Raw genomic sequence first — 27612 nt, forward strand, 5'->3', positions numbered from 1 at the left:
TGAGACACGATTCGCACATTACACATACACTGTCTACTTCAATGGTTTTTAGAGTATTTGGAGTTGTACAACCGTCACAGTTCTAGAGCGTGCCAGCACCCCCCAGGAGAACCCTGACCTCATTAGCAGCCACTCTCCATTTCCTGCAACACCCCTTCCAGCCCTCAGCACGCACTAAGTGACTGTCTAGTCAACTTGCCTGTTCCAGACATTTCATGTAAACCAAATAATCCGCTAGCAGGTCCGCTGTGACTGGCTTCTTCCACTTAGCATGTTTTCAACGTTCGTCCACATGGTACATGTTTCTTTACTTTGTTTCTTTTTACTGCTACTCCATCGTATGAACAGACCGCCTTGTATTTATCCATTCATCAGCTGACGGACATTGGGCTGCTGCCACTTTTTGGCTATCGTTGCTACGAACATCTGCATACAGATTTTTGGGTGAAATTTTCACTTCTCTTGGGTGTATACCGAAGGGATATAATTGCCGGGTCATACGGGAACTCTAGGACTTATCTTTTCAGGAATGCCAGACTGTTTACAGAGTGCCTTCACCGGTTTATATTCCGACCGGCAGTGCAGGAGATTCCAAATTCTCCACACCCTTGTCAACACTTGCTATTGTCTGTCTTTTACTTTAGCCATCCTGGTGGGTGTAAAGTGGTATCGCTGTGGTTTTCATTTCCTTTCTCCGGTGGGTAATGATGTTGAACAGCATTTCACATGTTTATTGGCCCTGTGTCTACTTTCTTCAGAGAAAGGTCTATTCAGGGACTTTGCCTGTTTCTAAAATTGGGTTTTCTATCTTTTATCATTGAGTTCTAAGAGTTCTTTATATATTGTAGATACAAGTTCCTTATGATATGTGATTTACAAATATTTTTTCCCATTCTCTAGGTTGCTTTTTTACTTTTCTTTTTGTAAAGATTTTATTTATTTGACAGAGAGAAGCAGAGATCAAATGCTCAAGCGGGGAAGCGGTGCGTAGAGGGTCCCCACTGAGCAGGGAGCCCAGTGTGGGACTTGATCCCGGGATCCTGGCAGACGGTGAACTGACTGAGACACCCAGGCGTCCCACCTTTTTCACTTTGATGATGGCATCCTTTAAAGCACACACTTTTTAAATTTTGATAATATATAATTCTTTTTTGTCGTCTGTTGTTGGTGACTTTGGTGTCATCTAAGAAACCATTGCTTAACCCAAGGTCGTGAAGATTTACTCCTATACTCTAAGAGCTTTATAGTTTTACCTTTGACATTTAGGTCTACAATCCTAGAGTTCATTGTATGAGTGTGGATGGTGTGAGGAAGGGGATCCACTTCATTCTTTTGCATGTGGATATCCAGTTACCCCAGATTACTTTGTTGAGGACTATCTTTTGCTATTGAATTTTCTTGACCCACTTCTCTAAAATCAATTGAAAGTACACAGAAAGGTTTGTTTCTGGACTCGGTTCTATTTCATTGATCTGTACGTCTACCCTCACGCCACTAGCACACTGTGTTCATTACTCTAGCTTTTGGTGAGTGTTGAAATCAAGAATCAGAGAACTTAGTCTTCATATTTAAGGTTATAGCTATTCTGTGTCCCTTGAATTTCCAGATGAATTTTAGGATTTGTTTATGAATTTCTGTTTAAGAAAAAAAAAAGAAAAAACAAAAAACCAGTTGGACTTGATAGGGATTGCATTGAATCTTTAATCTGAATTTGGTGGGAGTTTGTCATTTGAAGCAACTTGATTTTAGGATAGCTAACTGTGAATGGAAACTGATACTCCATCCTGCTTAGGGAAGAACGCATTTTATTGTGAAGACAAGAGAGGGCGACGGCTGTGGAGAATAAAATTCTGTCTGCAAGGTGTCTCCCTCTAGAGGGCAAACGGGACATTTCTTAGAACAGACAGTGTTTCTGATTGGTGGTCTGGTCTGACATTTCCAAGCTGAGCCTCCTTCCTCATTTTAAGATAAGCAAGCTGACTTCTCCCACTTGGTCCAACCCATGCCCTCCCCCCCCCCCCAGGGCTAGACTGATTTTTCTGCACTGGGAATGGTCACCAAGCAACGATGAGACCTGGGATTTTTCTTCCCCAGCGTTGGGTGCCCCCGTGATTGGAATCGGGGGTTGCCAAGGAAAATGGGGACCTTGGCTGCCATGCCACCTTTCCACCTCCAGCAGCAGGAGACCCAGGGCAAGGCTGAGAGTCCTACAGATGACAAGGAGACAGGAAGCTTTCACAAGCACAGCAGTAAAGCTGCTGCCGAAATTGAGAGTCTGTTAAAAATGTCACACAGCATCTCAGGAGGAGCCCAGGAGCATCCTTATTCTTCTTGGTGGGGACGCTAATGGTAGGTTTTGGCCCCAAGGATTCTACTTCTAAGTGCCTCTATTTCCAGGTGATTCTGCCTAAGAGAAGTATATTCAGGTGCATGGCCTGCTTTCCTTCTGTGCGCAGCAGAGCGACGGCCACCTCAGCCCTGCCGTTGAGAGCTCAGGCTCTGCCTCTGCCCTCTGGGGACTGCAGCTCGTGCTTCTGCCCCGTTGGCAGTAAGCCCCGGGCAGATAAGAACAGGCTGCAGACAGTAGAGGAGACACGTTCGTGGGGTTCACTGAGGGCCCAGGCCGGTCACGTGCCTGCTTTATTCAGACAGGAACGGCCCAAGTGGACCACAGCCCCAGCCTCTACACACTGTGAAGCCAACTGGGAGCCAGGACGGAATCTAGAAAAATATCGCATCGGTCCAGACAATCAAAAAAGAGCATTTTCTTGGTTAATTAAATCGAGTTAAGGCGGACTCGTCAGTAGAAGAGGTGACGGGAGAGAAAGAAACCTCTGTCAGCCCCAGCCAGAACTGGCCCTAGCGGAAGTAGCTGGGACATTCGTGGGCGACCAGCTGCCAGGCCCGATCGAAGGCCTGCACCACGGCCGGCTCTAGCGGCCCTTCCTCAGTCGCTGCCAAGTTCTGTGTCAGCTGCTGCACGCTGGACATGCCCAGGATGACCGCGTCCCCGAGGGCACCCTGCAAGGGGAGACACCCAGGTGTGACTCCAGCCACACATCTTCCCTCCCAGCCCTGACCCTGCCGAGACCCGGGCTCTGATGTTTATTTATGCCGAATACAGTTCTGTAAGGAACCTGAGAAGCCTTCAGTGATTTTAACCATGTGACTCAAACCCTGTCGTCTTTCCCTCTGCCGTCACTCTGCTCGTCCTCAGACACACCTGTGCTCAGAGCGCAGCCCGGCCGCTCAGCTGGGTGACGCTTGGCTTACTTACGGGAATCAGAAACTATGTCATACACTTAGCCCCGGTTGTTTGAGAAACTACTCCCTGTGCGTCCAACACTGGGAACTGCGTCAGGCTGATGCAGGCGGGACGTTGTAGCTAGGGAGACCGGGGACGCCAGAGCGAGAGGGACCCCAACTCCTACTGAAGTGTGAGTGACGCTAATGGGTTTTGGGCAATTTTCTACCCCCTGCACAGCTGTGTGAAGCCATGTCCTCATCTGTAAATCCGGGGCACTGGCACTTCATAGGGCTGGAGAACTAAGTACATGTGAGCGAAGCCCTCATCCGGGGCCTGGCGCTCAGACAGGAGCTTAGGACAACGGAAGGGCTCTCGTCAGCTCTGTCAGCAGGAGAGACTTCGGAGGGGAGAACTGCTTTGGTGGGGCGCCTGGCCGGCTCAGTGGGGAGCACACGACTCTGGGTCTGGGGTTGGGAGTTGGAGCCCTACACTGGGTGTGGAGGGTACTTACGAATAAAACCTTTTTCTCTTTTTTTAACATAGGCTCCATGCCCCACATGGGGCTTGACCTCACAACCCTGAGATCAAGAGTCACATGTTCCACTAACCGAACCAGCCAGACGCCCCAAACAAAATCGCTGGGGCAAAACAAAAACAAAAACAAGAAAAAAACAATGAAATCCGACTTAGAAATCACATCAAGGTAAGTGATTCCGGCTCTGCTACGAGGGGCGGCGGCGCCCCCGGACGGCCGGCTCACCTGCAGCTGGGAGTGGTGGTACATCCAGCGGAGGGCGGCCGAGGTCATGCTGGGGGCGCTGCCGCCGTACGCAGCCTGCAGGGCCTTCTCCACCAGGGCAATGGCCTCGAACTGGTTCTCTTTCCAGAAGCTGGGCAGGTGAAGGGAGTGGCACAAGGGTCAATAAACCGGGGTCACGCCGGGCTAGAGCCACAAAGCCAAGCATGAGAGCTGTGCCCACCCAACTCTGCGGAGTGGGGGGCCCAGCGCCCTTCCTGCAGCGGCCGGCTTGATCGGGCAGCAGAACCACTGGGCACAGGAGGCAGGTGGGTGACCCTCACCAAACACCTCAAAGACGTCTTTCATCTCTTTATGATTCTTAAGAACTGTCTGCCCTCCCTTTACCGAGTGAAGCAAAGGTAAATAATCCGGGGGTGGGGTGGGGTGGGCAGGACTCGCCCCAGGCCTCCTGAGCCTGCATCCAGGGCTCGCTCCTTCCTTCCTGGCCAGTGGTAAACACTTCTCAGGGAAGCGCTAGGCCTCGGAAGAGCTGGCATGAGACCCACGGGTCCCTGTTCGCTCACAGAGCTCCCAAGAAAACAAGAAACACCGCCGAGATTGGTCATTTCTGCAGGAATCAAGAGACACGGGTCCAGACAGCAGGGGAGACCCAGAACCACCAGGAAAGGCGCCTAGAATTTCTCTACGTCAGATAAAGTGGACCCCACATCCCACCCATCCTGACGCAGCCCATCCCCACTCACCGATTCCTGTAGATCTCAGCCCAGTTATTCCCGAAGAAGCGGCCCATGGGCTGTTTCCCGTCCTTGTCCTCATACTTGTACTTGCCGGTCAGCAGGCCCCCTGCGGGGGGACACCCATCAGAACAGCGGCCCACCCTGCTCCCAGAGGCTGTTCTGGACTGGCGATGGGGGGGCTACCCAGGAAGGATGGAGGACACAGCCCAGCCTCTCTTCAAACCCCTCCCTGCTTCCCAGGTCCCGGGCCGGCCCTCTATCGGGTCAGGAAGAGGCAGAGCCGGGGCCAGGAATGGCCTCCCATCCCAGCGGACCCGCCCCCAGAGCAGCCCCTACCAGCCAAAGGGTTGTAGGCATAGAACCGCAGTCCGAAGTGCCTGAGGCAGGGGAAGAGCTCCGTCTCCACCTGCCGCGTGGTAGCGTTGTACATGCCCTGCGGGTAGAAGGCCGGCTGCAGGTGTGCCCGTATCAAAGGAAGGGACCCCACAGCTTCCCTGGCACAGCCTGCAGTTCACACCCTAACAATCCTTAGGACCTTCACAATCGGGGCATCTACTTGGTGGAAAAGACAATTCATTCATTCAGCCCACATTTCTGAGCACCAGCCAGGTGCTGCACATGGATTTCCATCCACACACCAACAGGACAAGGCCCCTGCCCTGAGAGATCGAATAGCAAGGTAGGGCGGCCACAGGTACAATCAAGGAAAGCAGCACTCGGACTCCACGAGTAAGTTCTGCAAGCGGTGTCCGGCACCAAGCAGGGGTCCAAACGTTTGCTGAATGAACAGGAGAGAAGTAGGGCCTGAGATTACAGGCTCCTCTGGGGCACCGGGAAAGGCCTCCAGGGGACGAGCCATCTAAGCGACGCCTGAACACTTCGGGCTAGCCGGGAGCAGGGGAAGAATGGTCCAGGCTGACGCACACAGGCAGGAAGCAGGAAGGAAGGGCCCCAGGAGCACACGCGGGCAGGAAGGGGAGCCAGGCCAGAGCCACAGGTGCACTGGGAGGCATCCCAGGCTGTCAGCAGGGGAGGCGCTGTGCTGGAGAGGAGGCGGGCATGGGCCGGGAGAACCGGGGATCCGCAGCAGCCCTGCAGACGGGCCCTGCAGCCCCGGCCTCACCTGGTACACGGTGGGCACGATCCAGCCGTTGCTCCTGCAGAGGGTACAGATCTCGGCCACCTCCCAGGAGGCGTAGTTGGAGAGGCCAAGCTCCAGGAATTTGCCCTGCAGGGGAGAGGCCTTGGTCAGAACCTACCACCGCCCAGGACACTGGAAAGGGGAGAGTGGGTGGGTCCTCTGGGAGTGGGGTCTGTCTCCGGCTCTGTTCTGGGACTACCCCGCTGCCTCCTCTCTCCCGGAGCTGGGGGGTGGCCTCACCTCCTGGTGCAGCTGGTGGCAGGCATGGAGCGTCTCCTCTACGGGGGTGTCGTGGTCTGGGGCATGCAGGTAGAAGAGGTCCACTCGGGGGCACTGCAGCCGCCTCAGGGATGTCTCCAGCTGGGCCCGCAGACTGTCAGGCTTCAGCGACTTCCCATCCCATGGATTGGCCTTGGTGGCGATTTTCACTTTTAGGGGAGCATGCAATGATTACGAGGCTTATTATGTGAGCTTGCCTAAATTATTTCGGTTCTCTGAGCCTCAAGTCTCTAATCTGTAAAACGGGGGTATAACAGCAGAACTGTCCTCATAGGGAGATCGTGAGCATTAAATATGTAAGTTCTCGGGGCACCCAGGTGGCTCAGTCGTTATGCGTCTGCCTTTGGCTCAGGGCGTGATCCCAGCGTCCTGGGATCGAGCCCCACATCAGGCTCTTCTGCTGGGAGCCTGGTTCTTCCTCTCCCACTCCCCCTGCTTGTGTTCCCTCTCTCACTGGCTGTCTGTCTCTGTCAAATAAATAAAAATCATAAAAAAACAAACAAAAACTAAGTTTTCTATGTTCACGCTGTTATAATCACTAGTATTAGTCTTTGCGCCAGGCTTTACCTGGAGGCACACTTGCTCCCTCCCCTCCAGGAGCTCATAACCTAAAGGTCATGTTACGATAAGGTAACTGCCATAGAGAAAAGCCCCAGTGCTGAGGGAGCCCGGAGTAGAGGGGTGTGGCCATCCTGGGAATTCCAGGGAGGGCTTCCTATGGGGATGATCCCGGAGCCAAGTCTCTTAAGAATGAGTCCCGGCCAAGAAGGAAGGATAGGAAGCATATTTCCACAGCCTGGGAAGGTGGGCCGAGTCACAAGGGTGCACACACACAATACATGGCGACCCATTCCTGCAACTGAGAGTTGTAAGAGCATCAACTCCAAGCAGGGAGCAGAGGGACAGGGGACAAGAGAAGGGTGAGAGACCTAATCGCAAATGCTTTTTTCAAATCCCATCAACCAAAGTCAGCTACGTTCACTGTGTCTGTGGTCGGGAGGGAACTCAAGGGGGCAGGCCTGGAAACGGGGAGGCAAGAGGCTGCGGGGAGAATTCTGCAGAGATGTGGCTGCCCAAACAGGCGCTGTGGGCAGAGACCAATCTGAGAGACTGCAGGTTTCCCCTGCAAGGCAAACCGAGCAGAAGCTGGTTATCGATCGCCCGGCCCTTCAAACTCAGAGAAGCGTGCACACCCACACCCCCACAGCTGAGACACAATCCCCATGAGAACGAGGTAGCGTTCTGCCACGCAGGCGGCTGCGAAAGGCTATCAAGGACACTGGCTGTCTGGATTTTGCACTTTTCGCACCTGGCAAAGGCAACTCAGCAGGTCAGAGGGGAGGCCCGTGACCACTTGGGATGTGGGAGAGAACCAGTCCCACAGCTGCTTGTGCACATTTTCTCCACATCTCCGCAATTCTCAAATCCTCTGCATTCTTGCTGTGACCTGGGCCTCAAGTCCAACCTGCGGACTTTCGCTCGGTGAGTGCCCGGACTCAATGAAGGAAGCAAGGAAGGGCTGGAGGAGAAACACCAATTCAGCAACAACATCTCCATTACTAATGAGGGGGCAGCAGGATTAAGTAGGAAGGGTGGGTCTGAGAGACAGCTTCCTCCAGATCTACCAAGCTCCGAATCTAAGGAGGACCCAGAGGGGTTCTGGCACAAGAGCTGGGAAGGGCAGAAAAGCAGCAGCAGAGGACGGTAGTAAAAATAACAGTGAACATTTACTGGGCCCCATGGATGCGGGAAACAAAGGCAAAAGAAAAAAATTGAATTTCCTGACACGTCCTTGAAACAGGCAGAGGGACATTCTTCTAGGAACTCAGGGGCCTTGATGTTAATACTTTGCTAGAGCAAGAGATAATCTTAGCCTGACCACTACCCCTGCTGCCCCGGGGTTCCTGTATGTTTACTTTGACATAATAAAAATTCCTTTGGAAACTTCCCTTATCTCTATCCCCTTAAGATACATGCTGGCAATCATCCTCCAAGCATATGTCCCGCCGATATACATCTGAAAGGTCTCATGACTGAGTTTTTACTAAACAGTAATAAATAAATGACCTTTTCCTTTTTTTTTAAGATTTATTTATGTATTTTAGGATTTTATTTATTTATTTGACAGAGATAGAGACAGCCAGCGAGAGAGGGAACACAAGCAGGGGGAGTGGGAGAGGAAGAAGCAGGCTCATAGCAGAGGAGCCTGATGTGGGGCTCGATCCCATAACGCCGGGATCACGCCCTGAGCCGAAGGCACACGCTTAACCGCTATGCCACCTAGGCACCTCTATTTATGTATTTTAGGGGGCAGGGGCAGAGCGAGGAGAGAGAATCTTAAGCAGACTCCGCACTGAGCACGGAGCCCACCATGGAGCTCAATCCCATGACCCTGAGGTCATGACTTCAAGAAACCAACCGACTTAACCCAGTGCACTACCTAGGTGCCCCATGGCCTTTTCCTAACAATAGCGAGCCCCTCAAGGTCCTGGAAACCTTGTTTCCAAAATGCCTTGGAGGCTTGTGCTGTCCCTAACGCCCTCCCAACCTGAAAGAATATGATCAGTCACCCATCACAACCCCAGTGCTGTTCTTTATGCCCACCGGTCCTGTCCCCGTACTTTGATAAAACCATCTTTTTGCACCGAAGAAGTCTCAAGAATCTAAAGAATTCTTTTTTGGCCATTGGCTCCAAACCCCATTTTCCTATATTGCCACCACGTGCCAGGCACCCTCGTAGGCATTTCCAATGGCATCAGGCTAATGAGGGACAGTCCTCGCCACGCACCTACATCCTCCACTCAAGCCGCACCTGCTTACCGGCTGTCCCTCCACATAGCAGACGCTGCATTTCCAAACCTGGTCGGCACACAGCTGGGCCCTTAGCCTTTGATGCCCCTTTCTCCCATTGTCTTCCCAGCAAACTATGACCGGTCCTTTAAGGCCCAGCTCCAGTGTGCTCTGAACTTTCTCTAGTGCCTCTCCCTGACCCCTAAATTCCTCAAAAGTGCTTCTTCCCTCTTCTGGGCTTCAACCGTACCCATTAGACTCTTAAGTTCCCTGCAGGTCGGTTGGAACCACTCTCCCTCCTTTAGCCCCACAGCAAACCTCCCCACTCCCCACATACCATCCCTGATCCCCCAGCCTGGTTTGTGACCTAGTTGCAGCTCTCTCTGGGAGCCAGGGTACTGCCAACTGAACAGAGCAAAGTCTAGCGACTAATGAAAGACCAGGATGAAGAGGGTACTCAGGGAGCCATGGGAGGTGAAGGCGAAGGAGAGAGGGGCGGTTTGGGGCACCTGGTAGGGTTGGAGGGGGTACTGCATAGCTCTGGAGACCACTCCCGCAGAGAGGTGCCCCAAGAGAGCAAGACCGGGAGGAAGCGAAAGACTAGACCAGGCTCCGGGTAAGACTCGGGGGGGGGGGGGGGGTTCCTGAACTGCAACTCCAGGGGAAAGAGAAGCGGAGGGGAAGGAGGTCAGGACAAAGCAGTCTGGCTGTCCGGGGCGACACGTGCATGATGCCTAAGGACCAGGGGGGAGGGGTCCAGGGGGCGGTCAGCGCCCGAGAGGGGCCGAAGCCGTCGGTCCTGGCCGCGGCCGGGCCATGGCTGGGGCCGGATGGGCGCCGCACGGAGCGCAGGGAGGTAGAGGTTACCTCTGCAGTCGCCGCCGCCCAGCCCGAGGCCCAGGCCGCCCACGATGCTCTCAGACTGGCCGTCGCAGTACATGAAGGCCGTGTCCAGCTCCGTGTGGCCGCGCTCCAAGAAGGCGCGCACGGCCTCGGCGCTGGAGGGCGCGTCCATGCGGCGCCCCATCTCCATGGTGCCCAGGACTGTGGCGGGCCGGGCCGGGGCCCCGGAGGCGGCCCGCGGAGGCGACAACGGCCGGGACATGATGGTGGCGGTGGCAGCGGCGCGAAGCTCGGGCGCCGGGAGACGACGGGCGCAGCGAAAAGTGCCCCGGGTCACCGCGCGAGACAACACACGCAGCATGCAGTCGGCGCCTGCGCCCTGGGTCGCCTCGAGTCCCGCCCACCTCGCCGCGGGGGAGGAGCCGGGAGGCGGTGAGAGAGCAGGGACAGGTCGCGCTCCGCCCCACCGCGCACGCTCGGTTCGCTCGCACCGCTCGCACCGCCCCCAGGGGCTGCCCCCTCTGCGCGCGGCGCAGGAGGCGGAGCCACGCGGCTCAGGGACTGGGCGGGGCGGGGCTTCGGGTCAGCTGATCCAGGCTGTGCAGACTGAAACCAGAAGCCGGGACCAGCGGCGGATCCTGACGCGGTGAGCCGGGTGTGAGGCTGGGGGCAAGCCCGAGGGCTGCGGGTCGGGACTCTGGGGCGTCGCTGCCACGTCTTTCCAACAACCTCTTCCAGCCCCTGGACCGTCTTAGGCTTCTGTCCCCTCCTTGGGGCTCGAGATCCGGAGACGAGGCTCTGGGCCGGGATTAGGTGGCCCCTCGGGTGCATACGTCCCCCTCCCGAGTATGGTCTCTCGGACCAGCCTGACCAGGGTTTGGGGTCTGGGTCTTCTTTTCACCTCCTGGTTCCGGGGGACGGGCCCCATCGTTTCCGACGGCTTTGTTTTCCCCGGGGCAGGCAGGGGAGGGGGCCTCTCGGCGTTTGAGCGCTGACCCCAGCAGCTGCCCTGTCATTATCCCCGCCAAACAGGCGGCCCGCGCTGCCCTGAGTCACCAGGTGGCCAACGACCCGGAGGCCTGGAGTGTATGGTAGCCACCAGCGAGGACTCTCCTCCCCTCCACATGAGCCATTCTGCAGGGAGCCCAGATAGCCCTCTCCCCACTTATGCCTGGGACGAGTTTTGAAGTGTGTACATGGGGAGCTGGGTTTGAAAGTGTGAGGACTGGGTCTTGTCCATGCAACACTTAACCGAAGGCTGCTTTGCGCCTGTGATTTGGGGAGGGTAGTGCAGGAACACGCTACAACCAAAGTAGAGTAATAGCCATCCCTGGCTATTACTACTGAGTGTTTAATCTGTGCCAGGCGCCATTCTAATCCCTTGGCCTGGATTAAGTCATTTAATTCTGCAGTCGGTCTCGAAGGTGGGTACGTAGGTTATCCCCCCATTTTGCAGATTGGAACTCTGAGGCTCAGTGACCTGCCCTGGAGTTCTATACTTGTGGGCATTAGGCAGGTCAATTCCAGAGTGCTCGCTCCTCAAACCTAGGTTATCTGAGCTCACAGCTAGTTTCCTTCCTTCCTCCCTTCCTCCCTTCCTCCCTTCCCCCCTTCCCCCTTCCCCTCTTTCCTCTCCTTCCCCCCTTCCCTCCTTCCCTTTCCCGACCTGCCCTCCCCTTCTCCTCCCTCTCTGTCTCCCTCTTTCTCTGTCTCCTCTCTCTTCCCCAGCACTGTCTGAACCTTCACTGTGCAGCTGGTGCTGCTGGCCCTGAGGGTCCATCACGGCCAGGGTAGGGTGAAGGGGGAGGTGTGGCCTTGAGGAGCAGGAGTAGCTGAGGAGTGTAGTAAGCATTCTTCAGATATGTGAAGGAGGGGAAGGGAAGAGGTGACAGGTGTCATCCAGCCAGGCTTGGCAAGGCGTCTTTGAGAGGGCATGTTAGAATGGTGTCTCCCTACCAGGCCCTCCAGGGGGAGAAGGACACTCCTAAGAGACCACCTGTGCAGAAGCCTGGAGGCCTGCCACTTCCGTGGGAAGCATCTCCCTGACTCAGCTTGGGATCCGAGAGAGAAGCTTGGGTGTGGCCCGAGATGCCTTCTCCAGTGTAGGCTTTCTCAATGCATGGCCGCGTGCATCAGAATCAGCTGGGGTTGCTTTTTTTTTTTTTTTTTTAAAGGATTTTAAAGTAATCCCTATACCCCACATGGGGCTTGAACTCACAACCCTGAGATTAAGAGTCACATGCTCTACCAACTAAGCCAGCCAGGAGCCCCTGGGGTTGCTTCTTAAACCCAAAGTCCCTGATCTGAAGTCCGGAAACACTGAGCCTGAGCTCTGAGCATGTGCCCTCCGTGGTTCCAAGGCACGCACCCCTGCTGTGGCCCTTGTCAAGCCTATGGATGCAGTCAAGCTTTCTTGCAACCCTGGACATCCATCCTCACTGCGCTGTTTGACCAGGAGGTGGGCCCATTCCCAGAAGCCAGGCCTGGGGCCCAGACTGGCTCCCTAGCTGGTTCAGAACCTCCAGATGATGGGCCCTATGCGCAGCGGCCCCCAGAGCGTGTCGTAGAGTGTCCTGAGCTGTGTGTATGCCCTGTGCAAGATCAGGGACCACCCACCCCGTGCTCTGGGCCCTGTGAGCCAAGCTACAATCCTCCAGATGCCCCCTTCCCTCACTGGGCATGTATTCACTTCCTTTTCTCCCTAACCCGGTGCAAAGGGAGCAAGAGAGTGGCCGCAGGGTGGTTTTGCTCCTGGACTCTTATCCTTCACAACAGTCTCCAGCATGCGTTTGCTCAGGCACGGGGTGGGGGTGGGGGGTGGGGGGGCAGAGCCTTCCTGACATGCGTCTCATCCCACCTGCCCTTAGAATTCTCCACTTGCCAGCTCTGACCGTGTTGATGGACAGTCCTACTTTCTTTTTTTTTTTTAAAGATTTTTATTTATTTGACAGAGATAGAGACAGCCAGCGAGAGAGGGAACACAAGCAGGGGGAGTGGGAGAGGAAGAAGCAGGCTCCCAGCGGAGGAGCCCGATGTGGGACTCGATCCCGGAACGCCGGGATCACGCCCTGAGCTGAAGGCAGACGCTTTAACGACTGCGCTACCCAGGCGCCCCCGACAGTCCTACTTTCAATGACAGATGTACTTAATGGGGCCTGGTCTGCAGATGGAACTTACAAAATGAGATCGGAAACAATGTAAACATTGGAGAGCTGTAAGGAAGTGAGGAAGTGAGCCGAGGGTTCACTGTATGAACGCATGTAAGGGTCAGGACGACTATGAAGGAGGCACTGTGATCACCCCTTTTACAGATGAGGGAACTGACCCACAGGGAGGCTGCGGTACTTGCCCAGTCGCAGCACTGACGGGTGCTAAAGGTGGCATTTTTAAAAAATTTAATTTAAATTTATTTATTTATTTATTTATAAAGATTTTATGTATTTATTTGTCAGAGAGCAAGCACAAGCAGGGGGAGCGGCAGGCAGACGGAGAAGCAGTCTCCGTGCTGAGCAAGGAGCCCGATGTGGGACTCGATCCCAGGATTTGGGATCATGACCCGAGCCGAAGACAGACGCTTAACCAACCAAGCCACCCAGGCACCCCTAAAGCTGGCATTTGAACACCCTTGTCCCTGACCGCAGACCCCGTGCTGCCCCTGCACCGCTGGTCTGTCACACGTGTGCTTCGATCTCTGTGCTCCAAGCTCATTGTGCCCTCGGGTTCAGAGACTTGATCTGCGCCGGGCGATAAAACCGGGGATGGGCGTAGCTGGGGGCAGGGCACGGGATCCAGACCTGCCAAGGCTAAAGGCCCCCTCTCTCTTCTCCCTGTCCAACCCTCCCTCCATCCCGCAGCAGCCATGGTCTGGCAGAAGCTGGGCTTCGGCAACTTCTCCGACTGCCCCAATGGTTCCCGCCAGTGGATATGGGACGTGTTCGGCGAATGCGCCCAGGACGGCTGGGACGAGGCCAGCGTGGGCCTGGGCTTGATCTCCATCGTCTGTTTTGCAGCATCCACCTTCCCGTGAGTAGTGGCAGGGGTGCGGGCTGCGGCGATGGCTTCAGGCACCGCCTGGGGGAGGGTCTGCCTGACCCGCCTTGGGCCTCTCCAGACTCAAGGCTACACGTACTCTTTCCACAAGTCCCACTCACTGATTTCCAGCCCACCCTGGAGGGCCCTGCCCTGAAGCCCCCTCTAGGCCCCACCTTGTGCTGGGCAATGCCGACACACAGATGATAGTAACAGTATTAACCCTTGCTGTTGTTTGTTCAGTGCACGCTACGTGTTCCGAGCACTTGGCATGTTTTTACCTCATTTAAGCCCCATGACCCTGTGACATAGGTACAGTTACTGTCCCTACTTAGGAGGGAACGGAAAGCCGGAGAGGCTAAGTCCCTTGCTCTAGGCTGCGCAGCTAAGAAGGGAAGAAGCGGAGGGGTGGGAGGGCTGAGGTGCCCCAAACACAGCCCTTGTCCTGTGACAGTCTGGTGACGGGTGGACGAGCGGTGATTGCAAGATCGTGTGACCACTGCTGTGATTGAGGGACAGGGACACACTGTGACCTGGGAGAGTCACTTGGCTTGCTCCTTACTTACTTCCTCATCTGCAAAATGGGAATGTTGTTCCCGACCTCCCGGGGGGGCCGTGAGGATGGCACAAAGGAGTGTATGTAAAGCACGGGACTCGGGGCCTTTGGGCACAATCCCATGGCTGGACAGAGTGTATGGGGGTCAGGGGCACAGGGAGAGGTGAGGTCGAAGAGGTCACCACGGGCCCTGTAATGTGAGGCTTCTCCACTGTTAGGAAACGGGCTCTTTATCCTGAGGGAGAAAGATAAGGGTTTAATCTGGAGCTCAGCATTTTCTAAAAATAGCTTTATGGCCAGAGTCCACATACCATATAATTAGCCCATTTCCATGTATAATTCAGTGTTTTTAGTGTATCCGATGCCATGATCAGTTTTAGAACACTTTCATCACCCTAAAAAGAAACCCCCAAACAAATGAGTCATTCCTGCTTTCCCCCGAAGCTCCCAGCCCCTGGCAGCCACCCGTCTGCCTCCCGTCGCCTGGATTTGCCAACTCTGGACATCTCCTGTAAATGGAACCGTAGAGCGTGTGAAAGACCATCTTCTTTCACTCAACAGAACGTCCTCAAGACTCACCCGCGCTGTAGCTGTCATGTTCCGCTGTGTGATACATACCACGTTTTATTCACGCGTCCGCTGGTGCGCGTATGGTCTGTTTCTGCTGTGAACATTCGTGTGCAAGTTTTCGTGGGTACATGTGTTTTGACTTCTCTTGGGTATATGCTTACGTAGTGAAATTGCCGGGTCAGAGGGTAACTCTGGTTAATCTTTTAAGGATGTTTAAAAAACATTATTAAGCCCTGGTTTCATGACTCGGCCTAGCCCTAGTGACGTCGTTTGGGGTCTCTGGTTTTATATATATATATAGTTTTTTTTTTAAAGATTTTATTATTGTTTTAAGGTAATCTCTACACCCAATGTGGGGCTCAAACTCACAACCCCGAGATCGAGAGTCGTGTGTGCCCCAGACTGAGCCCGCCAGCCGGGCACCCCCTGTGGTGGTCTTTTGTACCAGGGAGCTGTCAGACTGTTTTCGAAAGAGGCTGTACCGTTTTCAATTCCCTGCAGCGACGTGTGGGCGTCCAGGTTGTCCCCAGCCTCATCGATGCGTATTTTCTGTGTGTTCCATGATAGCCACCCTGATGGGCCGGAAGGGTTACTGTAGTTGATGATTTGTGTTTCCCTCATGGCTAGTGATGTTAAGTAGCTTGTCATGTGATTTTTTTTTTTTTAAAGATTTTATTTATTTATTTGACAGAGATAGAGACAGCCAGCGAGAGAGGGAACACAAGCAGGGAGAGGGAGCGGGAGAGGAAGAAGCAGGCTCATAGCGGAGGAGCCCGATGTGGGGCTCGATCCCAGAACGCCGGGATCACGCCCTGAGCCGAAGGCAGACGCTTAACCGCTGTGCCACCCAGGCGCCCCTTGTCATGTGATTTTTGTCCCTCTGTTTATCTTCTTTGGAAAAAGGTCTGTTCTGATCCTTTGCCTATTTTTCAGTCGGATTATTTGCCCTTTTGTTGTTGAGTTGTAAGAGTTCTTTTTTTTTTAAGATTGTATTTATTAGAGAGAGAGAGAGCGTGCTCGAATGGCGGGGAGGGGCAGAGGGAGAGGGAGAAGCAGGCCCCCCTGCCAGCAGGGAGCCCGATGGGGCGCTTGGTTCCCGGACCCTGAGATCACGACCTGAGCTTAACTGAGTCACCCAGGCGCCCCTGAGTTGTAAGTGTTCTTTATCCATTCTGGATACAACAGCCTCACGATTTGCAAATATTTTCTCCCATTCTGTGGGTTCTCTTTTCACTTTCTTGTTTGTGTCCTTTGAAACGCAGAAGTTCTGCATTAAATGATGTCCAGTTTATCTCTTTTTTCGTTTTTCCTTGTGCTTTTGGTGTCCTATCTAAAAAACGTCGTCGCCTAATCCAAGTAACAGAGATTTGTTACCCGATTGTAACCGGGACACAGGGACGCAGGAGCACCTGGCTCTGGGGGAGCCCAGCCAGGTCAAGTTCAGCCCCTCGCCACTGGACAAAATCCAAAGGCAGAGACATGAGTGGTGGTGAAACGAGAAAGGGATTTATTTCTGTGAGGCCAACACCGGGAAAACCACAGACTGGTGTTTCTAAGACTGTCTCCCAAGTGCTGAAAATACTTCCAGAATTATATGAGGGAAGTGTGGGACAGTGCTTGGTGCGTGCACGCAGGGGGGGCGGTGAAGTCAGGTGGGTCTTTGTCTTGGGCTCCGTCGGTGCGGGTCTCCCGGATGCCAGGCAGTCCCTGTTGCTTCAGTGGGTAGTTTCGGTTCCCTTCCCAGGACGCTTTGCCCACGGGGTCTTTTGCCTGAGTTAAGGCATAAGCTAGAAAGAAGAACGTCATCAGTTAGAAGGTTTGAGGTCAAGGAGCGCCTGGGTGGCTCAGTCAGTTAAGCCTCCAACTCTTGGTTTTGGCTCAGGTCTTGATCTCAGGGTGGTGAGTTCAAGCCCTGTGCTGGGCGTGGAGCCTGCTTAACAACAACAAAAAAAGTATAGAAAGTTTGAGGTCAAAGTGGAGGTAGTCAAGCCTTCTTTCATTATCTTTTCCTCTAACAGTTTTATAGATGTGCCTGATTCGGACGCCGGCGTCCGTGTGTATTTTTCCCCACAGCCAAGCTTTTACCGCCGTTCGGACAGTGTCTACTTCGGACGGCATCAGCTCCCACAGGTTGAGGGCTCCGTCCCACGGGACGGCCCCTCCCCCTCCAGATGTCAGTCACAGGTTCAGGTTGTCCCCTCTGCTTCTGATAGGTGTAGACCAGCCATAGGTCGGAGGTCCCGGCACACCCCCCACTCGGGTGTGGTTAGTTTGCTAGAGCAGCTCACGGATCGGTTTGACTCACGGATCACTGGTTTATGCGAAACAGTGTAACTGGGAACAGGCAGCTCAAGAGATGCTCGGGCCCAGGGAAGCCGACGGGCACGGAGCTTCCGGCCCCGCTCCCAGGCCACCCTCTCCCTGAACCTCCGCGCGTTCACTGACCCAGAAGCTCTCGGAACCTGTCCGTTCGAGGCTTCTGGAAGCTTCACTGCACAGGAATGATTCAGGACATCATGGGCCATTGGCGACTGAACTCCATCTCCAGCCCCTCTCCCCTCCCCAGAGGTGGGGGGGGGGTCGGACTGAAAGTTCAAAAGGTTTAATCACAGGGCAGCGAGCCCTCATCTTTAGGTGACCCAGAGGCTTTCCAAAAGTCACCTCATTAACTAACAAAAGGCACCTTTATTGCGCAAATCACTTAGGAAATTCCAAAAGTTCTGGGAACTTTCTGCCAGCGATGGGGTGAAGACCAAAGATACGTCTGTTTGTCTGTCTGTTTGTTTCTCTCTCTCTCTCTCTCTCTTTCTTTCTTTGAGGGGAGGGCAGAGCAAGAGGGGGAGAGAGGCTCTTAAGTAGGCCCCAAGCCCAGTGTGGAGCCGGAAGTGGGGCTCGATCTCAGGACCCCGAGATCATGACCTGAGCCGAAACCAAGAGTCTTGATACTTCACTGACTGAGCCACCCAGGCACCTCTATGTTTCTTATTATAAATCACAATATAATAAAGTAGCTTTTAAATTAGGTCTGTTAAAAAACAAAATTCTGCTGGCTTCACGGGAAGGCGCGGTTGGTGTTATTAAGCCATTCGTGAAGTGAGCAGCGTCCCGTCTAGCGAATAGAGAGATGTTCTAAGGAGTTGTATAAAATGGGGGTTTTTTATAGGAAAGAAGGTGAGGCAAGAAATTATTAGCAAAAAAAAAAAAGGATATATCAGACGAGTTCACTTCCCTGCAGGGGGGTCTTAGTAGATGATCTCATCTTCCTTTGTGGGGGATGTTGAGGGCCCATGTGACAGATTACATCATGGCTACTGACCAGAAAATTCCTGACCGATTAAGACCACATTCCTGGGCGAGGTCGAAATGCGATTCGGTTAGTTACTAAGCCCCTGTTCGGTGATTTGGCCTAAATGACTCCATCTTGGGCCTGTGGTTTTCTTTTTAATGGGTCTTTGATAACAGTTTGAGTTGTATTTTGTATGCGGTGTGGGGTAGGGGTCCAGCCTCCCTCTTTTGCATGGAGCTATCCCGTTGGCTCAGTACTGTGTGTTTAAGAGACTGTCACCCCCCCATGGAATTATCCTAGTACCCCGTCGTGCACTTGACATTTTTATTGGATTAGCTTGTTCCCAGTGCCGTAGTAGGTGTGTTGCAAGTAAACACAGCAGAGGCCATCCCTGCCTTTGCAGAGCTTCCATTCTGACTACCTTTAAAAGGCAGTCTGGGAGTCACAGGGAAGAAGGACTGGAGGGACAGGGAGTGAGACTGGAGGCAGGGAGGCCACCCTGGAGGCCGTGTAAGCCATCTAGCAAGCAGCAGTATCAGGGGGCATTGGAGACACCCTTTGTGGGCTGACTGGACAGGTGTGGGTGACCGATGCAGGCTGAGGGAGAGAGACGCCCTGTTCCAGACTGAGAGCTGCCGTGGGGCTCTCTGAGGAGCTGGCCGAGGCTTCCCCTTCCTGCTGTGACATAATGCTGGCCCTGCCTGAGCCTGGCTGGTTAACCAGTGAGCAGCATCAGGGGCCTGGGAGAGAGCCGCCAGGTGACAGCAGGAAGGGCAGCCACCCTCCTGCCCCTCCTCAGGACTCAGCCTTCGTTGGGTATGAGAAAATCACTTTCCCTGCAATTTATGGTCGCATGTCCTAGAAGGGGCTTTAAGGGCCCTAGGATAGACCTTAATTAGGGGCCTCCCTGGTGCCAGGCCTGTGCTGGACACTCTTCCTGCCCTCGGGAGGCTTGAGTCCAGGGGGGACAGGGATGTCCCGTGTTACAAAGGAGGAAGCAGAGGACACTGGCAAGCTCGTGTCAGGGAAGGCCGTGGGGAGGAAGTGATATGTCCTGAGCCACGAAAGACAAAGAGGAAGAGGAGGGAATGGGCTGGCTGCCTGCCGATGAAGAGTCTGGAGAAAGGGAAATGAGTCCTGGTGGAGGGGGCAGGGGGACAGCTGGCCCTGGGGGCCTCGGAAGGCCGTGCTCGGCCATGGGGCCTCCCTGAAGCGCAGCAGAGGCTCGGAATGATTGTGGCGAGCCTGGGGTTTTGGAAAGATCCTTGAGAGGGAGGACAGATTCAAGGGGAACCAGGCTGGGATAGGAGGCAGAAAGGCATGTGGACGGGGTGAGGGGGGTGGGAGCAGGGGTGGGGGGTGGGGAGCGGATGTCTCCGCGGGAGGAGAAGGAAGTTTGGCCGTGGGAAGAACCAAGCCATAGCGGGCGTTCTCAGTTTCTGACTTGGTATTGGGGGGGCGAGGTGCCATTGAGTCCCGTTTTGTTTAAAAACACACAGACGAGGGGCACCTGGGTGGCTCAGTCTGTTAAGCCGCCCACTCTTGGTTTTGGCTCAGGTCATGGTCTCAGTCGTGAGATCCAGCCCGGCATCGGGCTCCAAGCTCAGCCCTGACTCTGCTTGGGATTCTCTCTCTCTCCCTTTCCCTCTGCCCCTCCCCCTGCTCGTGCTCTGACTGTCTCTCAAATAAATAAATAAATATAAAAATTTAAAAAAGATTCTCTCTGCCCCTCCCCTCAAAAAAATAATAATGATAAATAAAAGAAATGCACACAGAGGATTAAACTGCAAATTAAAGCGTAAATGGCGGTCTTATGAAAGTTCAGAGTGCCTGGAGAGGGAGGGGCTGGCTCAGGGGCTGGCGGTGATCCTGGCTCCAGGTGGCCGTGCGCCCTGACCTGCCCAGTCCCCCAGGACGAGCATCATTGAACAGGCCTGCCCTCGGGGGGGTCTTCAGGTTCAGAACTCTGCCTGAGGCGCTGTGAGCCTCTGGTCAGCATTGAGCTCCTGCTGACACTTGGCCTTTGAGAAAACAACCAGAATATCCGAAGCCACGCTCTGGGGGCCGTGGCCCGTCCTGCCCCATTGCCCTTTGAAGGTCACGGGCTGTGGTTTGGCCCATCTTCTCATCAACCACTCCTGGAGACAGGGCAGTGCCAGGCCGCGGCTCCCTGCCACCGTCCCCGCCCTTCCACCCCCCGCTGCCCCTCCAGAGAAGAAAGAGTGCAGGGTCCCCGTGACATGGTTCTTGGGGCCTGACACACAGCTCCAGGTCCCCACTGGGGGACTCGAGGGTGCTCTGGAGGGGAAGCTGAGGAATGCTGTGGATGACTCTGGAAAGGCGCACCTGCCCCGGAGCTCCCTGGCTGCAAGGGAATGCGCTGCTAGGAATCCACCAAGGGCACAGAAGGCTCCCGGGGGCGCCCCCTGGGCTCGCAGGTGACTTTCCTGCTTCCCGGCCAGGCCCCGCTCCTGCCCTGAGCCTGCGTCTTCTCCCTCTGCCGCAGCCAGTACATCAAGGCCTGCAGGGCGGGCAACATGGACCAGGCGCTGTCCCTGTGGTTCCTTTTGGGCTGGATCGGAGGAGACTCCTGCAACCTCATCGGCTCCTTCCTCGCTGACCAGCTGCCCCTGCAGGTGGGTCCGACAGGGGACGCAGGGGCGGGCGGCCCGGACGACCGTGGCAGAGGCGCCGAGGCGGCCAGTGGGGGCGCCCTGGCTCCTGTATCCGGCCCCACTGCGCCTCTAGTGACGGCCCCACGCTGGAGAGAGCGCCCTGTGCCCCGCCGTGCGGCGTGACAGCCGGCTGGTTGGTACCCTTCCCTGGGCCTCAGTTTCTCCGGCTGCAACATGGGCACATCAAACCGGAGGTTGGCTCGGGGTGCTGAGATCCTGACTGAGCTGCCCGGGTGTGGGTCCCCAGAGGAGGAAAGGTTTCCCTTGTGGGGCGGGGACGCTGGGCAGGGGCCAGGAATCCCAGTCAGGAACCCATCGTCTTCCCCACCAGGACAGTACGGCTTTACCGGCTCCTGTGCCGGGCCAAACCAGAGCCCTCCCTTAACCTCTGAGTCCCGCTCTGCCCCGACCAGGAGCGCCTGCCGCCTCTCCTCCCTGTGTCCAGGCCGGGCCCTGCGCCGGCCTGCTCTCTCCTGCCGGGTAGACACAGAGGAGGAGACAGAAGGTCAGAGAGGTGAACTGGGTCGGGCCTCGCGGCGGCTGACAACCTCCGCTTGCTTCGCAGACCTACACGGCGGTGTATTACGTGCTGGCGGACCTGCTGATGCTGTCCCTCTACTTCCACTACAAGTTTAAGAAGCGCCCCTCTCCGTGTGAGTGTGGGGAGCCGGCTTCCTTCCCGCCGCGCCGTCGGGCTCTGGCTGCGAGCTAGAGGCGGAGGGCAGCTCGCGCCCCTGGGCGGGACCGCAGGGACTTCCCTCCTCTTGAGTCTTATTCCGCAAACGTGGCTTCAGCTGCTCCTCTGTACCTGGCCCTGGGCTTGGAGCTGAGGAGATGAGGACAAGGACTCAGGTCTCTGCTGCCCCCGAAGATTGAGAAGGGGCGGGAGTCGAGGGCAGATGGAGGCACTTGGGGGTGGGGCTGTCTCATGAGCATTTGTGCTCTGGGTGACCCCCTCCTGCCCCCCCGCCCTCATCTCTCCTTTACAACCCGAGGAGAAGGGTGCCTTTAAGACACCCCTTCTACAGATGAGGCGTTAAAGCTCAGAGAGGTTAGGTTACTTGCCCAGAGTCACACAGCCCCCGAAGGGCAAGGCCAGGACTCCAGTCGTGGTCTCTTTGCTGCCACTGATACCTGACCTCGGCTTCCCTCCTGTCTCCTGTCCAGTGTCTGCCCCCATCAATTCCGTGCTGCTGTTCGTCTCGGGCATGGCGTGTGCCGTCCCGCTGCTGAGGAGCGCTGGCCCTGCGGCTGCCCCGAGGGAGGTCTTCCGGGGCCGGACGCTCCTGTCCGTGGAGCCCGGCAGTAAGGTGAGGTGTGGGTGTGTGACGGGGGCGTGCGGGGTGGGGACCGGCCCGTCCCAAGGGCATGGCCCTCTCCCAGGGAGCCTGGGATGTCACGTTGCACCTCTCGCCCCTCCGGGACCCCTGAGCAGCCCCCTGCCCTCTCAGCCCTTCACTCAGCAGGAGGTCATCGGCTTCGTCATCGGCTCTGTCTCCAGCGTGCTGTACCTGCTGTCCCGCCTGCCTCAGATCCGCACCAACGTGAGCCTCGGGCAGGGGCGGGTGGGCCCCCCGGGGCAAGGTGTGGGGTCTTGGTGCCCAAGGTCTGGGTTCAGACTCCCAGTTGGCTTGCGCGAGTGAATCCGGGACTCCGGGCCTCAGTTTGCTCCTCTGGGAAGTGAGCACGAGGGGGCACAGGTGTCTTGAGGGGCACAGGTGTCCTGTGTGTGTCTCAGAGAAGCAGCGGTCAGGTGGAGGCCAGGGGCTCAGCCCATCGTCCTGAGAAGAGGGGAGAAAGGGGCGTGGTGGTGCCGGGGAGGCTGGCGGGGCCGCGAGGGGCCGGAGGGGCCGGAGGGGCCGGAGGGCAAGCCGTCGTTGGGCCCGCGGGTGCCCGGGGACCTGGGGCGGGTTGTGGGCGTGCTGGCCGGGCGCACAGTGAGACGCCGGCTCAGAGCAGGCCCCGTGGGACGGGGCAGAGGGACGGGAGCCCTGTCTGAGGCCTCTGACCCCCCCACCCCCACCCTACCCCCAGTTCCTGAGGAAGTCGACACAGGGCATCTCCTACTCGCTGTTCGCCCTGGTGATGCTGGGGAACGCGCTGTACGGGGCGAGCGTGCTGCTCAAACACCCCGAGGCGGGCCAGAGCGAGGGCAGCTACCTGCTGCATCACCTGCCCTGGCTGGTGGGCAGCCTGGGCGTGCTGCTGCTCGACACCGTCGTATCCTTCGGGGGCGGGGCGCGGGCGCGGGCGGGGGGTGCGTGGCAGCCTCCGCTCGCCGCACGCGGCTTCCCCCTCCATCCCTGCATCTGAGAGCGAACCTCCGTGTGCCCGGCACCCCGCCTGGGCACCAGATCAGCAGGGAGCAAGCACGGAGTGGCCCGGGAGCTCCCAGCCCGGCGAGGAGGCGGTCGCACCCACTGCGCGGGGGTGCTGGGCACTGCGGGGAAAACCTGCCCGGTGTCACGCCGGGGGCTGTCTTGGTGTAGAAGCTCAGCGAAGGCCCCCGCAAGTGCCATTTAAACCACCGGCAGGAGAAGAAAGGAGTCAGGCAACGGCAAGGGAGGGGTGGTCCCGACTCAGCCTGTGCAAAGGCCCTGAGGAATAGGGGGAAATGGGCCCCTCCAGGCCAGCGGAGTGCAAGCGGGAATGGGGAGGCAGCTGTCCCCAGAGCCTCAAGGGAGGGGCTGCAGCTTGAGACGGTGGCCTGTCGGGGAGGGACAGGGTGAGAGGGAGGGAAGAGCATATCCGTCCCAGACTCTGCTCCGTTTGGCCTTGACGTTGGCCCCTCCAGATCTCCATACAGTTTCTGGTGTATAGGGACACCGCCACCTCCTCGGAGCGCCAGCCCCTCCTCCCCAGCTGACCCGGACGCAGGCCAAGCCCAGGACAACGGGGAACCTCCAGATGCCTCTCCCAGGAAGGGACAAGTGTGGGCAGACACGGTGCTGCTGACCCTGGATTGGGCCGTGGAGGAAGCCGGGGTCACCTGAAGGGCCCAGCCCAGCTGCCTCCCCGACCTCCGAAACCTCCTGGCAACTTCCAGGAACCCTGACTGACTGCCTGGCTCTTCAGGGAGCCGGGAGCGAGAGGGGCGCCGGGGCCAGGCCCCACCCCCTTGGGACACACCCCAGAGTCCGAGGCTGCCGTCCCTCGGAGCCTGAAGGGAGGGGCTGCAGCTGAGACCTCGGCCCCTTGGGAGGCAGTGGGCGCCCCTCGAGTCCCCTCCTTCCATCTGCCTGCACACCCCCTGGACCGGGGCGCGGCGGCAGCCAGGTGTCCCCAGGACTGCCCTGTTGACTGCAGACTGCCCAGTAAACGGTACCGCCCAGCGAGGCCTCTTCCTGTTGCTCCTTCCCCGAGGTGCCGGGGTCCGGGCTGCTCTGGGCAGCAGCAGCGCTCAGGGATCCGGGCCCCAGCTTCCGGGTCCCTGGTGGGGGCCTCAAGGTTGGGATATGGCAGAGCCGAGCAGGAGCGAACTGTCCGGCCTCGGGGGACCTCGGGTTTTCTCACCTGCTTCTCTGTAACAGACCCCACGCCTGGGGGTGAGGATACAGCAGCGAGAATGACAGGGTCCCGGCCCTTCTGTGCTCAGGAAGCAGCAGAATAGTTAAGGTTCGGATCTCGGTTCTGCCTCTTTGCGGGCCTGTGCCTCAGTTGCATCATCCGTGAAATGGGATGTATGTCCTCATGAGACGGTGTAATTAGAGGAGGTTAGCCCCGCAGTCTGGCATGTAGTAAGCACGCTGTCAAGGTTAGCTTTGATAATTTTCAGTTGGAGCAGAGGCACGTCCAGATCTCCCTGCAGATCAGGGAGACCTTCCTGGAGGAGGTGCCATGCAGAAGGATGAGCTGGAGATAGGAGTGGTGGGGAGCATGGCAGGCAGGAGGAAGGAGGTGCAAGAGCAGTGGGAAGGGAGGAGAGGAGGACGGGGCTCAGCCCTGAGCTCCAGTCCTGGGCCCCAATTTCACTCTGTCTCCCAGGCCCCGTTCTGAGTCCACTTGTTGGCCCTGACCCTGTGGTTGCCTGAGGGTCGGTCAGGGAGAGAAGCTGTGGCTCAGGCTTTCCGAATCTCCTCTTCCTGCCCCGGGGACAGGACGGAGCTTGGCAGCCGGGCCCGCTGCCCGGTTTGGTGCCGCATAGACTGGCGGAGGGCAGCCTCCACCGGCCCAGGCTGTGCTGGGTGTCTGGGAGGGGGGTGACCTGGCTCTGGTCCTTGTCCTCATGGAGGGAACACAGCTGCCAGGCCCTGGGGGTAAGGCCTTTGACCAGAAGGTACAAAGTGGCATCAGAATGAGGAGACTCCGCAGGGAAGGCTTCATGGAGGAGGGGCCCTGGAGCTGAATCCTGAAAGCAGAGGCAAGTTGGGAAGGGGCAGGGTGTGTGCACAGGCCTGGAGCTGGGGCCGCTTGAAAGCCAGGCTGAGTGTGGACAGGGTCGTGGGGCGCGGCCAGGGCAGTGGCTCACAGCAGGTCGGGGGAGAGAAGGCAGGAATTGGGGTCCGGGGAGACCAGGGAGAGCCGCCTCAGGGTCAGGTGGGCAGTGAGGCCAAGTCGGGCCAGTCTCCCCCGCGCACATCCTGGGTCATGCCTGCGTAGCCCCGTGGAGCCCTGTGTGTACCCCGGGATGGGGTTTGTTGAGCGCTTGCTGAGGGCTGGGCTGGGCTGGGCCCTTATGGGGTAGGTGTGGTTAGGATGGCCAGTTTACGGATGGAAAACAGGCTTTGTGGGATCAAGCAGCTTGCTCGAGGTCCAGCAGCTTTTCGAACACCATTCCATCCCTCCTCCCTTCCCACTTCCCAGCCCCCCGCCCCGTCCTAGGCGAAGGTGCCCCCAGGCCCCGGGCCCCAGCTGGCTCTGGCCTGGGTCTGGTTCAGGTGCCCTTTGCCAGCCAGCGTCTGGCTCCACCCAGGCCTGTGACCTTGCTGGATGGTAACCGGGGGGCTCCCTGAGTATGGCAGCAAGAGCCCCAAGTGCGAGCCTAGGCCCCAGCTGCCTGGCTAAGAGCTGACACGTCACAGCCCTGCCCGGAAGCCCTCGCCTTGGGAGGGTGACCTCATCCCTTCCTCCTCGGGGAGCCCCGGGTCTGATGGCTGTGGCACGGGCCGGGGAGCGCCCTGTCCGATGGAGGAGGGAGTGGTGGTGGTGGAGGAGCTCACGCGGCGGCGCTGGCACTGGCTGAGGGGCTGGTGCACGATGACCACACGAGCTGCTCCGGGGCCGAGCCTCCCCAGCCCCCGGCGGACGGGTCCATTAGTCCCACCGCACTGACGGGGCCCCGTGGGCAGGCGGGTGGGGTCACGGAGGTGAGAGGTGCTCCGGTGGACTTCCCTTTTCCCCGGGGACTTGGCTGCAGGCCAGGGGTGGCCCGAACGGATGAGCGCTCCCGCCGTAGACCCCACTGTAGACCCGTCCTCCCTCCTGACACGCGGGCTCAGTGCAGGTCTGCATCTAGGTTTCAGGCCCCACCTCAGCCAAGAAAGGGGGCCCGCACTTGTCACTTGTCTTTGTCCCGGAGGGATTCTCCCTCTGGACACTCATGGGGAGCAGGAGGCTGGGCCAGTCACCCCTAAAGAGCCCTACCTTGGCGGTTCATATTTTAACTATGGACTGAGATGCCATGTATGCAAACGCCTCGCACAGTGCCTGGGCCCAGTGCCCCCCCCCCCCCGATCCTGGGGGGCAGGAACAGCTGGCTGGCAGGCAGGTGGCAGTCTCCTACAAAGCAGGAGGAGGGGCCCAGCGTGCCCATCCTCAGCATGTGGCCCCAAGCCCTCCCAGCCCAGGGTTATTCAGCAAACCTGGGATTTTTTTAAGCCACAGCGTGGACATGGCCTTCAGTCCCCAAAGCTGAGAAAGGGGAGCCACCCACAGCTCACTCCCCTCTTTACCTCTTCTGCCAATGGACTTGGCTTTCACCGTTGCAGAATGGAGGGACCGCAAAGGCCGCTGGGTGGCCAGCCAGGTGCTGAGATCTAACTGCCTGTCGGAACTTCTGCACACTAACCTGACCCACGTTAGTGTTAGCCCCGTGGCGGGAGTGGGACGTGCCTTCTGCTGCCCGTTGACCCCATTCACCTGAAAACTATTATCAGTCCCCTGGCCCTGTGGCAGCCGTGAGGACACAGCCACCCACGGGGATCTCTGCGCCCAGCACAGCTGTGCTCCGTAAGAGGATTTTTATTCATAAGCGCTTCCCCACCCCCACCACCGTACGGGCAGGCTTCTGTCCTGCTCACCAGTACACAGTAGGTGCTCAGTAAACGTTTGAGTGAGTGAATGCCCGAAGCACTGTCCCTCGAGGAGCCCTCAGTCTGGTGAAGGAGACAGGCACGTAACGCAGTCCCAGACCTGCATTTGCACAGTCGACATGGAAGTGTATGGTGTATGAATCCTATCTCAATAAAGCCATTTGAAAAAAGATCAAGCGAGCGATTTACTAAGTGTGCGTGGGAAGTTACGGGTGTAAGAACGTACTACATCGTGCAACGTTTCGACTCCTTTCCAGTCATTACAAGTGACCCCAATGGCAGTAGGCACGAGGAACTGAAGGGTTTCACTCACTGGACAGGTCGAAGATCTGTATGTATGCGACAGTCTGTTCATTCCAGGAAGCACTAATCGAGCATTTACATCGAAAAGCTGCTCAAAGATGGGGCGCCTGGCTGGCTCGGTGGAGCGTGTGACTCGATCCTGGGG

General features: G+C 57.1%; 2 protein-coding genes across 7 annotated transcripts; one reads left to right on the plus strand and one right to left on the minus strand.

The window, feature by feature from the left end:
- Window positions 1–1681: 1681 nt before the first annotated feature.
- Window positions 1682–10203, minus strand: LOC113268586 (aflatoxin B1 aldehyde reductase member 2-like). 2 transcript variants are annotated; one of them, XM_048221986.2, is made up of 7 exons: window positions 9822–10203; window positions 6126–6313; window positions 5868–5972; window positions 5081–5177; window positions 4751–4850; window positions 4008–4137; window positions 1682–3021 (listed from the first exon to the last, which is right to left on the minus strand). In XM_048221986.2, exons 1-7 carry the CDS (start codon window positions 10156–10158, stop codon window positions 2860–2862), a joined length of 1119 nt encoding a protein of 372 aa, XP_048077943.1. In that variant the 5' UTR covers window positions 10159–10203; the 3' UTR covers window positions 1682–2859. The 2 variants fall into 2 exon arrangements, with proteins under 2 accessions (XP_048077943.1, XP_057161244.1); XM_057305261.1 differs by having other exon boundaries at window positions 1682–4137; window positions 9822–10193.
- A 168-nt stretch (window positions 10204–10371) lies between these two features.
- SLC66A1 (solute carrier family 66 member 1) lies at window positions 10372–27336 on the plus strand. Of its 5 annotated transcripts, none has more exons than XM_026517194.4 (8): window positions 10372–10443; window positions 13652–13820; window positions 20745–20874; window positions 21479–21566; window positions 22081–22223; window positions 22365–22457; window positions 22948–23133; window positions 23708–27336. In XM_026517194.4, the coding sequence occupies exons 2-8, from the start codon at window positions 13657–13659 to the stop codon at window positions 23777–23779; spliced, it is 876 nt and encodes a 291-aa protein (XP_026372979.1). In that variant the 5' UTR covers window positions 10372–10443; window positions 13652–13656; the 3' UTR covers window positions 23780–27336. The 5 variants fall into 5 exon arrangements, with proteins under 5 accessions (XP_026372979.1, XP_026372980.1, XP_057161087.1 ...); XM_026517195.4 differs by having other exon boundaries at window positions 10383–10443; window positions 13655–13820; XM_057305104.1 differs by lacking the exon at window positions 22948–23133 and having other exon boundaries at window positions 10383–10443; window positions 13655–13820; window positions 23734–27336.
- The last annotated feature ends 276 nt before the right edge of the window (window positions 27337–27612 follow it).

The sequence above is a fragment of the Ursus arctos genome, unplaced genomic scaffold (genome assembly GCF_023065955.2).
Source record: "Ursus arctos isolate Adak ecotype North America unplaced genomic scaffold, UrsArc2.0 scaffold_32, whole genome shotgun sequence".
Classification (NCBI taxonomy): Eukaryota; Metazoa; Chordata; class Mammalia; order Carnivora; family Ursidae; genus Ursus; species Ursus arctos.